This window comes from Mercenaria mercenaria, chromosome 17 (genome assembly GCF_021730395.1).
Source record: "Mercenaria mercenaria strain notata chromosome 17, MADL_Memer_1, whole genome shotgun sequence".
Lineage (NCBI taxonomy): Eukaryota > Metazoa > Mollusca > Bivalvia > Venerida > Veneridae > Mercenaria > Mercenaria mercenaria.
This window is the reverse complement of record NC_069377.1, coordinates 26,078,243-26,093,970: the sequence shown is the minus strand read 5'-3', so window position 1 is coordinate 26,093,970 and position 15,728 is coordinate 26,078,243. Positions and strand designations below refer to the sequence as shown.

General features: G+C 33.7%; 1 protein-coding gene across 1 annotated transcript; it reads right to left on the bottom strand.

Annotated features, from left to right (window-relative positions):
* Positions 1 to 5,199: 5,199 nt before the first annotated feature.
* LOC128550255 (uncharacterized) lies at positions 5,200 to 8,647 on the bottom strand. Its single transcript, XM_053528910.1, has 2 exons — positions 8,079 to 8,647; positions 5,200 to 6,712 (listed from the first exon to the last, which is right to left on the bottom strand). Exons 1-2 carry the CDS (start codon positions 8,629 to 8,631, stop codon positions 6,546 to 6,548), a joined length of 720 nt encoding a protein of 239 aa, XP_053384885.1. The 5' UTR covers positions 8,632 to 8,647; the 3' UTR covers positions 5,200 to 6,545.
* Between the last annotated feature and the right edge of the window lie 7,081 nt (positions 8,648 to 15,728).

Here is a 15,728-nt window from a genome sequence, read left to right as displayed (position 1 = left end):
AAAATGTAAAATGATTTTTTTTTTCAATATTTAGAGAATTTTCAGGACTAAAATTTTACTGTCGTGTCAATGATGTTATATTTTATAATACTTAGTTTTGTAGATTAGGTGTCAAATGCACTGAGCAATTTGTTGAAAAATGAGGCAACAGTGTCATGAGTTATTCTTGAAATATATTTTGCATACTTCAGTTACAAGATATGGGCTATTTCTATGCAAACAATTCGTTTTTACTTTTATGTGATCAACTTTCCATTTGATCAAAACAGTATATTCCTTGTCAAGGTCAACTTTGAATGATAAGGGGAACAACTATCTAAACGATTAAGAACTGACTTGGAGATTTTATGCATTCATACTGCTGAATGTAAAATGTTTATGATCTTTGTTATTTTATCAATTTGTGTTGACGTTCCAATTGCAAGTTTGTTTAATAAATAGTTCAATAAATGAGGAGTATCTGTTCCTCCTTAAAGTAAAACATAGCTTTCTTAAAAATATTGCTTGTCAAATCAGGTTTAGCAAAATAAATCTGTCATAACAGAACCTATTTCAGTATCAATGTCCAGTCTTTTATTTTGGAGTAATGTACTAGCATCCCAATTAGGCAATTATGCCAATAAGTCTTTGTCTGTCTGGCATTTCTTTTTCTTCTTAATTTAGCGTAAGGAATGTGGTCTCTGTAATGCAAGTTAAATCCTCGAGCGTTTTCATCCTGTTCACTGAAACAACTTGCATTCTTCACTATCCCTCATATTAACCAAGTTGTCGATGGAAAATATCATGCGACGTCAAAAAATACAGAAGTCAGATTTATTCCTTGGCAAACAAACTGATTAAAGTTTATATATTTGTCCATCTATTTTATCAGATTTTTTCAAAGACCGCATAAAAGTGTATATGCCTACTCTTTTAAAAACATCATCCGTCCACGGAATTGCACTTCGTGTATCACTGAAGGTCTTATGTACACCGCCGTGTACGACTACATCTTTGGGTATCTCTAGGTTATATTTTGGTAGCGTTTAGCTAGAGGGCGTTGGAGGTAGCATGCATTTCCACTGTCGTTCATGAACAGGCTCAATCAAACCAAGCCTGCACCAATTTCATTTCTATTGGACGACCTTTGGTTTTTCCACTTTTTCTGTTTTATCCTCCAGATCTCACAAATTACCGAAATCAATTCGTCTTTTCATCCTTTATGAAGGTTTTTTTTTCTGTTGGAAATTGGGCCCTTTTGTAAGTGAGTTCAATTTTGAAACATCATTTTATTTTTTTTCTGAATCAACCGTCTTTTCTGGCTTTTTTTCTGATGTTATCTTGTAATTTACTTTTTGCGAATTTTGTTGTTGACATACTATATTTAATTTCATCATTTTTGTCCTTTAGGTGGTGTTTAACTTGTCCTATCCTCACTGATCGATTCAAACAGACTGTTATAAACACATATAATCATGTTGAATCTGAAACGAAAAGATATAGTAGAAATGAGTAGGGTCTGACTTTTCGCAAGACTTCAGTGGCATACCAACGCCAAATCAAAAAGCTACAAATTTAACTGTTTTTGAGATAATTTATGTAATATCATCTGAAACAATGTTCAACATTAGATTGCGTAAAAATAGATTATACGTGAACAAAAAATACTATTGCCCATTGTTGCTTTTTTTGACTGTGAGTTACGATTTGGAGCTTGTTACATAAATTACAACAAAGTAAACGCTATGAATATCAATATAAAACACCACGTGTCTGCAGGACTAAAGACATTACTGTTTTGTGCTTTTACAAGAATATAATAATTATATATTGTAAGATCTGTTTGTAAAACTCCTTGATAATGCCACCAACAATATACAGTACAGTAAAATGTGAGACAGGCCAATACCCAATACACATATTTACAAAACACAGTACACCAACGACGCTCATTTATGACCGATTTCTCGGTCATTTGAACATTTACAAAGCTGAAATTTTGCACATGTTTTCTTTGTATGAAACTAAATAAATCGTACGATTCAGAATTTTATCACATAACAGTAAGTGACAATATCGGAAGAAATGTGTCCCCGGCCTGCATTTATCAAATGATAAAATTGCCGTTTTATCACAAATATTAGCGTTTCTTAATAAGATTGACTCATTTCACGCTTGTGAGAGCATATAAACAGTAGCTGGTTTCTAAAAATAAAATCCCCTTTTATTATAGTAGTAAAATAGAGTAGTAAAATAGATTTTTATCTACCTTGTTGACAAAAGTCAATCAATTTTTCGGAAAATACCTTATCACAAAGTGGCAATATCCGGTGTACGCATCCTCACCGTGATAGTAGGAAGCCGGAAAATGTAGAAAACTGCTCGGCTAAAACCACATTTCCATTATGGTAACGGACACTTATCCATACTCTTCCACCCTTGTTACACCAAACAGTCGCAGACTTGAAGCCTTGGTCAATTCCGTGGTACATTCGATCATCACCAGAAGCATACATGCCAGCCAATACAAAACCATCCTTCACAATTTCAGTCTCTATATGGACCCTTTTATTACAGAGCAAAGACGATTGAAGCATGTATATCCCATCCACCGGACATATGAAAGCATGTAACTTAGTGTTGAACGATTGGCTTTCGTTGAGCAGGACACACAAATAAAGCAAATAAGAAACATTCTGTCCAATCCTTGGTTGCCAAAATGACTATATTTATATTGCATAATCTTATATAACCTATCTTTGCCCGATAAGCAGTTCAGAATAGAGCATTTCATGATATACATTGTAATTCAATATACGGAATGTTTGTATTTGCTGGGGACATCGCGACAGCTAGACTTACGAGATAAACCTTAGTATAGTGGTTAAAGACGCAACTCAGAAAAACTGTGTTCTTCTGTGATTCAATAGTGGTTATTATACATGATTTGCCTGAAAAAAAAACTAGTATCCAGTAACAATTTTCGTTTCAACAGGGGTTTATCTATGTTTCTAAAACTATACCGGAAAACAGACCGGATAAGTTTGCAGATGAAGTCGTGATACATATTGATTCAAGGAGGGCCTAAATTGTACACCTGCCATCCATCTTGTGGTATTGCTAGTTCACTTGTTTGTGGTTGGTCTTTAATTACGTATTTATTTATAAAACTGTTTCAAAGACATACATATTCCGAAATCACGTACGTGCTGCACTGGAAGTTTTAACCTTACAAAGAAACAAACTTTACGAGCCCCGATTCTTAATTGCGCTATTGTTATTATGTCTTGGTGCCTCAGGTTTGTGTTTGTGTGGGTGTATGGGGAGTGGGTGTATGTGGGAGGGGGAGGCTGTTGTGTGCGTGTGGGGGTTGTGGGGCGGGGGGTGGAGTGGTCAAGGCGGGAGAGATGGTGTTAGGATAGGTAGGTCGGTGTTTATGTTTTGGAATTTTTTTTATGAAGTCGGACTTTTCGGAAATTATTTTCGTGTCAATAAATGAATACAAATAAGGGGGTTATGCCTTTAGAACTTCAGTAAGTTGATTTCTAATATTGCTATGCATACTGACAAATTAACATAAGGAAGAGTGGTTAGCAGTTTTTCAAAGTTAAAGACGACAAGAGTAGCATGTATCGCTACAAACGGACATTTCGGGTGTATCAAAGTAATGTCCAATGTGTAACGGCAACTGGGAGACTTTTCCGCCAACATTCTGTTTTATACATAGAACAGAAATACGTACCTCACAATTCGTATTTGTACATTGTACGAAACAGGAAAAAATAAATTCAGTATAGCTTTAAAAACTGAATTAAACTCCCAACCAGAAAAACATTTCTCAGTATATTAGTCAAAGGGTTTGTAAAAGTCAATATATTGGCATTTTCCAACTTTTGTAAAATACCTCTCGTTGACAATAATGGAGATAATTTCAGGAAAGACAGAAAACAAAAACACGATAGTTTTGATCTATTTTCGTTTTAACTATGAATGTAAAACACATCAAAAATGTCTTGGGTTGGTGGGATGGAGTTGAAACTATCCAGACCTGCTGAAGATTTGCTAATCAGATACTAATAAATTGTTAATGACTACCATGAAAAGTGCATGTTTTGAAGACCTTACCGTCTTCTCTATGCACGTTATTCGTATTGTCTTGAAGTGTAATTACTTTTATATTCTCCGCTGTTTAACAGTGTCAGAAGGTAAACTCCTTGCTCGCGCAGCTGTTACTTTGTTATGCCCAATAATCATTCCAGCCCATGCGTTATTATTATTTGACAGATCTAAAATTACCTGTCAATACGAACTTTTCCCAATTGTGCTTAGACCAAAGTTTTTTTTTAGTACCATTTATATAAGTGACATGTATTTCATTAGTTTATAAAGCATATTAATAGAGAATATTAAGTTACACTCTTATAAATTTAAATTTATTAAGTAAGTCGAAGAAAATTAAAGTCGAGACTTTTATTTATTTTTTTAGACGAACTTAATAAATCTAAATTTATAAGATAGTAACCTAATGTTCCAGTTACCCTACCTTCTGATCTAACTTCATTTTTTTTAATTAAAATTCAAAATTTACCATCAACTAGATCTGTGTCTGCCTTGCATTTAAAAATTAATACGCCCTCCAAATTACACACATATACTGCATTGAAATATGTCATTAAAGCTGAAAACAAAGGCTAACCTTGTGTTTTGTAAACGGCATCTCTGTTCTGCTGAACATGAATGAATATTTTTAATTTGCTGTCAAGTGAAGTTTTGTCAGAAGTTCAGTTGCAAGTCGGAGAATCATTTTCAGCAAGCAAACGTTAGACGTGACTTAAATTTACATATGACATAACGCCGCTTGATAGAAAAAAAAATAGGCAACCGTTCCTCGATGATTTTATTCAATAACATTACATTCTAGATGCAATATTCCTTAATTTAAGGATACGTCATGGCTGAAATCTTTTAGCATTATTGCAATAGACAATTGGCATTATAATTGAGTTTCCAATACATTTGCTCATTAGATAAATCCTCAATATCTATGTGAAAACAAGGGATATGATTTGTATGATTGCAACACTGTTAGTTGTTCTAATTAGTGGCAAATGACTGGAACAATAGGAATTATCACGTTATTTGGAAAGACATAACGACAGTAAGGTAACAATTTACTCTTTTTGTTTTATTTTATGAACTGTAAGCTACAATATAAAAAAAAAAACATTTTTTAAGAAAATCAAATTGGAAGGTGGAAATAACGGCCAGCAACGTTTTAATTATGTCATGAGTCATCACCACTAACCTGTCAAAATGTGATTTGCAATTAGTTTTTACGGTTTGTCAAAATGATTTTATTACTTCCTTAAGCGCAAAAGGCTAAATCCTGAACAAACGCTATAGATGAGTCATTTTCGTTTTCTCCTGGCGTTTCCGTTATAAACATTTTTTTGTGGTAATTGCAAATATATTATGCATATGCTGTACATTAGTGGCATGGTCTCATGTGCCTAAGAAAAGCGCGTTTATCAAAACAATTGCGTAAATATGTCTTTTAGTAGTTATTCTCAAAAACAAGATGGCGCCATTTAAAAAAAATAAATAAAAAGTCCGGAAAGAAAGCTTATTTAGTCACTGACCTAATAAAACAAAATTTATTCTACCCCACTCTTTGCCCTTTTTTCGCATGAAGGCATGCTACACCAGAGTAACTAAAAAAGTAAAAAACATTATAACCTAAGACTTTATTTTAGAATACATGTCACGAATAATCATAAAACAATTTCCATCTATATCATGTGTAAGTAATTTTTGTTTGTTTGTTTGTTTGTTTGTTTGGGTTTAACGCCGTTTTCAACAGTATTTCAGTCATGTAACGGCGCGCAGTTAACCTAACCAGCGTTACCAGTGTTCCTGGATTCTGTACCAGTACAAACCTGTTCTCCACAAGTAACTGCCAACTTCCCCACATGAATTATCAGAGGTGGAGGACGAATGATTTCAGACACAATGTCTTCTATCAAATCAGTAATTTACATCATAACGCTATTCTAAACACATAATTAAACGCAGTTTTGTAATCAACAAAGGAACAAAAGATTTTTTTCGTGCTTAAATACGTAAGAAATTTTCGTCTACTATACTATATGACTGTCGCACATCTGTCATGAGCTTTTTATGTCAGGCAAAATTAAGTTTAAAAGAAAAGCAATGCATGTCGATAAATCTACAGACAAACATTTATACTAGTCAGGTAAACATACATGTCTCTTTTCCATTTTTGTTGCCACTAACATTTTTTTTATTTTAAAGTTCCCATAGAAGAAAGCCTGAAAAGGTCGAATACTGTTCTGCGTATACAACATCTCCATCATGAAGACGCACTCTTACCCATACCCTTCCACCCTTGTTACAATGAACAGTCGCAGAGTTGAAGCCTTGGTCATAGCTTTTAAAAACACCAGCTGCATACAGGCGAGCTAGCACAGAACCGTCCTTCTCAATTTCAGTTTCTATATGGCCTCCGTAATCACAGAGCAAAGACGATTGAAACATGTGTATCCCATTTACTGGACATATGAAAGTGTGTAATATTGTGTCGAATGAATTTCTTCGTTGAGTAGGACTTGATCGAACGGTATTGTATGTTCGTAGCCAAGTTCCCTCGCCGGAGAAAAAAGATAGGATGAAAATGCAACTCGGTGGCTTCCGCTAGACGTAAGCTGTCTCGTTCCTACAGAGAGATAATCTTAATCTTAAAATTTTGAATAATTTGACAGCTTGACTACATTACAAAATCATAGAAATTGAAAAGGAGAGTGAGAAGTATTGGACGTTTCAGTTACGAACAGAGACTCAATCAATCTGAGTTTGCTGTTTTTGCTGACTGGTGCCACCAGTGTCAAAAAGTATACTAACTTTAAGGTATCTACCAGTTCCTAAGACCATCCTAACAACAAACCTGAAAATAGTTCAGCTTAATTCATTTTTGGAAGAATCTGTATCAACATTAAAATAGATTTGTTTTTCGTCGGTTACCCATTTTCGATTTCTTTTTGTAAGACAAAAGTTGTAAGGCTGTCCATCAAGCACTTTCGCGAAGCCTGCTTTTATATTATGTGTAACAGAAAGGTCATTTCAACCAAAGTACCTAGTGATGACTAAACCAGTGTGTATATAATCAACGGCAGGCAATGTTCAAAAGCATTTAAAGAAATAAAAAAAAAATCTGAATGATCAGGAAAAGAGTGTATTTCCTTCTTCTTTAGTATATAGTAAAAAGGTCGGTGTAAATTTTAATGCAGTTTCTCCACAAATAGTACAATAAAAACCAAAACCAAAGACTCGATCAGTGTGAATTTATAAGCAATGACAGTCAGAGAAAATGCACTAATTTTCAATGAAATTTCAGAAGCTATCTATTTATATTGATAATTCCTCATATGTCACGTTCTTACCAGTATTTTACAATATTTTAGCAGCAAATGAAGCCACCATCAGTACTTTAAGCGCTTTGATTCGTGTTCGCTTTCTTCTTTCAAAAAGGTGTTACTATAGATTTGATTAATTATTTTAAAAATGATTCACACTCTTTTTGTGTAAAATTAAAAGTATATGCCATACGTTTTAATAATTTCTTTTGATAAAACTTTAGTCAGTTAGAAAGTAGGGAGGGGACACAAACTTTTAGTGTTACAATTTTTATTCCCTTGTTTTTGTTATTTTTCGATTTTGTCACGGCGACACAATTAGGTCATATCGCAACTTTTCAAGCTTCTTATAAATGAGGAAGACCTCATGTGCCCTTCCGGGCATTGTTTCAGGCATGGGCGTGTACCTGGGTAGAGCCACCGGCACTTCGTAAGTCGGCTTTATGGCTTCTTTACATGAAGAATTTTACACTTCAAACAAGGTTTCGAACCCATATCGGTGAGGGGCAAGTGATTCGAAGTCTGCGGCCTTAAGCACTCCACCACCGAGATCCAACGACTGTTTCGGCAATGTACACATGTTGTTTACTTGAAGATAGGACATCTTTATTATTTGAAATGTTCTCTTTTTAAATCACTGGATTATTTTCGATACCTTTGCAGTTTTACCTTTATTTTGTAATTTCCTGTGAAACAAGGACAAATCTTGTGGCAGATTTGTAGAGAGCAGTTCTGCAGTGTCTGTCTCTTTGCTCTTCTCTTTGGATGGTTTTATTGCGCGTTCCGTTCTGGGGTTAGCATCTTTACTAACAATTTCATTATAGTTTAACTTCTGTTCACTTATAAATAAAGTGTCAATACCTTCAGGTACCTCTTCATCAACTTTATCCCAATAAGCATTTTCAGACAGTTTATGTTCCAATTCAGCTATTTTATTTTCAAAGAATTTCTCTGCGATATTCATCCTTTCTTCTGTTTTATAAAATCTCTCCTCAGCTTCGGCTAACTTGTATCGGAAGAAATTGTCAAGAGATCTAGAGTTTTCTTCAGCATTACAAAGTCTGTTCTCCATTTCGGCTAACTTATTTTCATAAAGCTTTTCCCGCTCAATGAACTGTTCCTTTATGATTGTTAGCTCGGAAATAATGTCAACATCAGCACTTTCAGCTGCGGTTGCCAAAACATGTATATTCAACACAAAAATAACGAAAATAAGAAACATTGTGTTTAATCCTTGTTTTTCTAAATGACTACATTTATATTGAATTATCACATATAACTTATCTTTGCCCGATAAGAAGTTAGTGTATTTAGTGCGGAATAGTGCACTTTATGATATACATTGCAATTCAATATTTGTTGCGGACATCGCGATAGTTTGAACGAAAGTGTTAGTGTTACTGGATAAAACTATATGCAGCTGTTAATTGCAATTTTATAATTATATAAAAGACGTGAATATTTCCAAGATCACATGCCACTTGTGAAACTTAAAAGATTAGATTATACCTTACAAAAGCAATCTTTACGTACTGTCATTATGTCTCGGTGCTGTGTGTCTATATGAGGGGCCGGGTGGGGTCGGGGGCATGAGGGATGTTACAAACTTCATTATCTCTCACAGAATCGCTCGATCAAACCAAGTCGTTTATTTATTGCTTGTTGCATCCTATACCTCCAAATAATTTACTTATAGATTTGATTTACCTGACTAAATACCAAATGGCAATTTTAAAGGTAATTCACATTTGAATGAACTTTAGAAATAGCTGCAAGATTTGGTGAAAAAAAATGAAATATGAGCCACAGAAAGTTTACTTGCCAAGATATGCATAAACAAAATTGTGTTCTTTTGAAAGAGGGAAAGCTCACAGTAATCCGTAATTTATTTTAACATTTTTTATTTAGTGTTGTTTGAAAATGATTTACTTTGAATTTCACAAATAGAAGATAAAATGTAAGGGTAGATTTCCCGGAAGCACAAAGCACCCCAGTCACAGCCATAGAGCCATGCATCGCAAAGCAGACCCACAACAAAAAGATGCTGTAACGGAAACATATTGTAGACGTGTTGCTTCAAAAATCCAACAATAAGTACATTAACTAATTATTCTTTTTGTGACTGTTTACAATGGAAAATATCCAACAATAATCATTTTGTGACGATAAATTCAAACCTAATCAAGATATTTGAAATGTTTCTTTTACAATATTCGGAGTTTGTAGACTGATGTATCATATCAGCGGTAATGTCTAATACTCAAAGAGAAATCAAGGAAAATCCTTGGAGATGGTGTGTCAAACATTAGTAACAAACCTTTACACACGATCGGGTTGATAGGGCATTATCGAAGATGCTTAGTGTGAAGCAAAACATGACTGGGCTATACTTACTTCAGCTGTTCCCGCTAAGTGTGGTATAGAGAGAATGTTTGAGTTACTTGGTCAAAAGTGTACTAGATAACAAAAACAAGACCAAAAGACAATTTTGTTATTTCTATTCGCCTCTTGGGAGTTGTGTACTTAAATAAGGAAATAGAAGACACTTTAAACTGCAGTACTATGTGGACACTGTGTGACTGCAGCTAACTTCCTGGCTCAATGAAGTCGAGTCTATTATCATTTTGTTTGACGCTGATTTTCTTTTAGATCTTACTAGGTATCACAACAGTAGTATTGAAGTACCGTGTGGAAGGCGGTATAAAGTCTTCCTGTACGTTGTCTAAATAGTGTTATACTTTTGAGCTGGTATTCATAAAGCTCCTAAGGGAAAATTTTCCCTAAGGGACTAACTAAGGGAAAAGTTCTAAAGCATTTTGTGGACAATCGTCGAGATAGTTGGAATGTCTAACAATATTGTCACATAGAGTCTGGCATAGTAATGAAGATAATCAATAAATCTTATAAAGTTTACACTTTTCTTTTGTGCTAGGCTGTTTAGGAAATTTTACAAAGTTGAGGATTTTTCTGTTTTCTCCTTAGGAGCTTTATAAATACGGGCCCAGAACCTTTGAGATTGAAAAATAAATTAAACAGAATGGCTTTCTAAGTGACAATTGTTACCAGTACAAATATACCGCAGCTTTCACTCAACGTGTGCTCGTAGAAGTAGATTCAACAGCAATAAATGTTATTCGTTGACAAATAGATAAGTTTATTTTTGGAATGACAGAAAACAGAAACGCGAAAGTTTGGATCCATTTCCGTTTGAATATTGAATGCGAAAAAACCCAAGTATGTCTGGTGATAGTGAAGGCGGGTTATTTTGAAACGATCCAGACCTGCTTGAGAATTATTGGCTAGATGTTGATGCATTGTTAATGACTATACTGTTCCTATTGCTAAATCTCTGAAAGTGAAAATAAGTCTTTTTTTTCTTTCTTTGACACAAATACCTACTTCTACATACCCTCACACCCACTAGCAAAGGCTTAAGAGGAACTCTATTATACCAAGTATGGGACAGGGGTGTGGCTAGGATTTTTAGAATGTGTAGGCAAATTATCTTGATGAGTCCAGAAGCATTCTTCCCAGGGAAATTTTTGTTATCTACTACGTCTCTGTGGTTCAGCCTGGAGGCATTTCCACAATACAATTTAGTGTTATTTCTAGGGCTCAAAAAGGGCAGGGTGCTACTAAAAAGGGGCAGGGGGGCATCCGTACCGCGATTCGGAAAGAAGGGCATTTTCTAACATGTTGTTTGAGAGGGTATTAGAACAATTACACCTGAATATGGTGTTGCTTCCCTTACATTGGAGTAAGGATTACATGATCAAATACAATATTAAACCGTTCATTTCTTTAATCAATAGAATTATTTCATATCTTCTGCAAAATTAGCATTCATATAATGTAATCTAGCAATTCTAACTGTGATGAAATTAGCTGTATCAATTTTGTCTTCAATATTTCAATGAAAAGTATTCAGAATGTACTGCAAAACATCAACAGAATTATTTACATATAGTACACATAATAACAATCAAATATGTTATCATTTAATTTAACTGACTAACTTTATTGACTTGCAAATGTTTCTATTATCTCCCTTTAGTAACTTTTATTTTGAAAAAGTATACAAAAAGCACTTGTTATATTGAATACCCGAATCTAGCATGATATTAAAAAGTTTGCAAGAAATTGGTAACACGATTTCTTCAGAATATTTTAAATATTAATTCGAAGTGTCGTCAAGTATAGGTCTTCGGTGAATGGAAAATTTTACTCAAATTATTATATAGATATTACTATCCTCTTCAGGACTCTATTTAATTTACTATTTTGTTTCTAGAAACACTTCGCTTATAATTTTATTAACAATAGACTTTTTCTCACCGTGGACCACATATTGATAATTTAGAACAGAAGTTCTTTTTTCTAAACACAGCTTTTCCAAAATTCAAGCTAACTATATATATATCAGCTTTTAGTTTAAGACATATCATTTTTATATTTTATAGAATAAAATGTATTATAGTACTGTGTGAAAAACTGAACTGGATTATCCGAAATACCCACAGAACAGTATAAAATATAAGATTATTCTCCTCTTACAGCAGTTTTGAATGGCACCCGTTGACAACAAGACAGCTTAAATTATTTCTACAAGAACATATCGCAGATACGCTTTGTTATGGTTTTAAACAACATGTCTTGGAATATAACTGGGTTATTATGTAACATGGGGGATCGAATACAACGTTTTCCAAAACTTTGGTAATGTGTTATTTTGAGTATTGGAAAGTTTATGAAATACTTAGGTGTAAAAAAATTGTTTGTTTCCGGTATTACCATGCAAACTCCTTTTTTCCTAGAAGCATACGTCTGTGGAACAGTCTCCCCGTGTCTTTGCAAGCTAGTCCCAACTTAGAAGTATTTGTTTGGCAGCTACCACCCTTCTATCAGTTCTAATTCAACTTCCTGCTTTTACTTTTTAACCTGACCTGTAAAATAGTTCTTTTACGTTATCTTTGAGATGCACATAATCTCTGTATTCTTATTATTTTTAACAGCTATCCCTGACAAAGCGCCTGCTAGTTATAATCGATAACGATTGTTAAGCAGTATTACATAGACATAGACATCCCGACCTACCCTACATTTTTGGCCCGACCCTAAAAAATGCTAAATGTTTTTATGGCATTGGAGAATGTTTTTTCAACTTTTTGAAAAAAAGTTGCAAAACTGCACTTGTTATGCTTTAAACATAGTCAGTGATGTTAGAAATCAACTTACTGATGCTCTAAAGGCACAACCCCCTTATTTGTATTCATTTTCGGCGAACGCCGTCTAAATTCGTTTTCGTTACCTATGCCACGTGACTTCAGTTTGCAAATCAAACTGCTTGACAACGCATTAGAGATAATTTATCAAAATGTAAGATTTATGCAACACTCTGCCTGATTGGACAAGAGTGTCAATTTCTTTCACTCGTTGATTGTGCTACGCTGAGTGAAATGTAGACAAAGCGTTTATCCTAAACGACGCTGTTCACAGTTTTAAAGCTAACTTTGGCTCAGTATATTTAGCAAGAATATTGATATATCTCAAAATGATAAGTAAGTTTAATAAATATCATAAAAAAACCCTGTTCAAATAACAACATATATCAAATTAAAGAAAGAGCTGAATACGGTCTGCGTATCACATGAATAAGGGTGTGATAAGAGTCTTTTATGTAGATAAGTGCTTTTTAAAAGATTTTCCTTGTTACAATTGTCGTCTGTATATGAAAAGGTTTCTTGCTTTTGTGACTTATTCAGATTGCATATTAAAATGAGTACTTGTTTGCTTTGATATATTTGTTATAAATTATTTAACTGATTTATTATATATGAATATTTTTCTTTAATATGGTATGCAAATATTGAACTCAGTTGAAATCTGTTTCATTATATATATGCTATATAATGACTGAATCTCATTACACTGTAATGAAGGTACGCTGCATACAGTTTATCTATGTGATATGACTACGGTCAAACTTTGCTTATGAAACAGAAATATTGAAATAATTACAATTGTATGTTTTGCTTGACCTTCACTTTTTTATAGGTGTGACGTCATTGTCCAAAGATTCATGAATAGCGAATATGCATTTGTTAAAGCGGGATCAGCTGGCCTATTTCAGAAATAAATAAAAATAATAAATAAAAAAATCCTTTAATTGATTTTTTCTCATGTATTCTAATCAAACTTGATTTGTAGCATCTTTATTAGGCCCGCAGCCAACTTTGTTCAGCAGTGACATTTGACCCCTTTTAGGGGCTGCTTGAGCTAAAACTAGAAATGCCTTTATACAGCGTCTCATGAACAGCTTGGTGGATTTTTGTCATACTTGGTCTGGAGCATCATTATAAGGTCCTCTTCCAAATTTATTTATATATGAACTTGGGCCCTATTAAGGACCACTATATCTAAAAGTAGATATGCCTTTCTTCGCATTAACCACTAAAATTTAATGGATTTTTATCAAACTCGATGTGTAACAATATCGTAAGGTCTCCTGCTATTTTGTTACAAATGGGGATAGGGACCAGTTTTAAATTAGCTAAAAATATAAACACGTTTAATGACCTCTTCTCATGAACCGCTTCATGAATCTTCATCAAACTACTGCTGTAATTATTTGTCTAAGGATAAACGAAACAAAATTGCAACCCTACGAAACCTTTGCGAAAAATTAAAAGAGAACAATTTAAATTGTTAAAGTGCGGTGTTTAGTTTTGCAGTTTGAAAAATGTTAGATGAAAGATGAATGTTAGATGAAAAATTCATAAACTTCTTTCCTTATTACAATTCGCCGATCATCATTTTTCGGCGAACGCCGTCTAAATTCGTTTTCGTTACCTATGCCACGTGACTTCAGTTTGCAAATCAAACTACTTGATAACGCATTAGAGATAGTTTATCAAAATGGAAGATTTATGCAACACTCTGCCTGATTGGACGAGAGTGTCAATTTCTTTCACTCTGTTGATTGTGCTACGCTGAGTGAAATGTAGACAAAGCGTTTATCCTAAACGACGCTGTTCGCAGTTTTAAAGCTACCTTTGGCTCAGTATATTTAGCAAGAATATTGATATATCTCAAAATGATAAGTAAGTTTAATAAATATGATAAAAACCTGTTCAAATAACAACATATATCAAATTAAAGAAAGAGCTGAATACGGTCTGCATATCACATGAATAAGGGTGTGATAAGAGTCTTTTATGTAGAGAAGAGCTTTTAAATGATTTTCCTTGTTACAATTGTCGTCTGTATATGAAAAGGTTTCTTGCTTTGTGACTTATTCAGATTGCATATTAAAATGAGTACTTGTTTGCTTTGATATATTTGTTATAAGTTATTTAACTGATTTATTATATATGAATATTTTTCTTTAGTATGGTATGCAAATATTGAACTCAGTTGAAATCTGTTTCATTATATATATGCTATATAATGACTGAATTTCATACAGTTTATCTATGTGATATAACTACGGCCAAACCTTGCTTATGAAACAGAAATATTGAAATAATTACAATTGTATGTTTTGCTTGACCTTCACTTTTTTATAGGTGTGACGTCATTGTCCAAAGATTCATGAGTAGCGAATATGCATTTGTTAAAGCGGGATCAGCTGGCCTATTTCAGAAATAAATAAAAATAATAAATAAATAATTCCTTTAATTGATTTTTTCTCATGTATTCTAATCAAACTTGATTTATAGCATCTTTATTAGGCCCGCAGCCAACTTTGTTCAGCAGTGACATTTGACCCCTTTTAAGGGCTGCTTGAGCTAAAACTAGAAATGCCTTTATACAGCGTCTCATGAACAGCTTGGTGGATCTTTGTCATACTTGGTCTGGGGCATCATTATAAGGTCCTCTTCCAAATTTATTTATATAGGAACTTGGGCTCTATTAAGGACCACTATATCTAAAAGTAGATATGCCTTTCTTCGCATTAACCACTAAACTTTAATGGATTTTTATCAAACTCGATGTGTAACAATATCGTAAGGTCTCCTGCTATTTTGTTACAAATGGGGATAGGGACCAATTTAGCTAAAAATATAAACACGTTTAATGACCTCTTCTCATGAACCGCTTCATGAATCTTCATCAAACTACTGCTGTAATTATTTGTCTAAGGATAAACGAAACAAAATTGCAACCCTACGAAACCTTTGCGAAAAATTAAAAGAGAACAATTTAAATTGTTAAAGTGCGGTGTTTAGTTTTGCAGTTTGAAAAATGTTAGATGAAAGATGAATGTTAGATGAAAAATTCATAAACTTCTTTCCTTATTACAATTCGCCGATCATCATT

Excerpts from the sequence above, each read along its gene's own strand:
- LOC128550255 (XM_053528910.1), bottom strand. The coding sequence starts at position 8,631 with ATGTTTCTTATTTTCGTTATTTTTGTGTTGAATATACATGTTTTGGCA. Across the intron at positions 6,713-8,078 it reads CAGGAAATTACAAAATAAAG|GAACGAGACAGCTTACGTCT; the intron begins GTAAAACTGCAA and ends ATCTCTCTGTAG.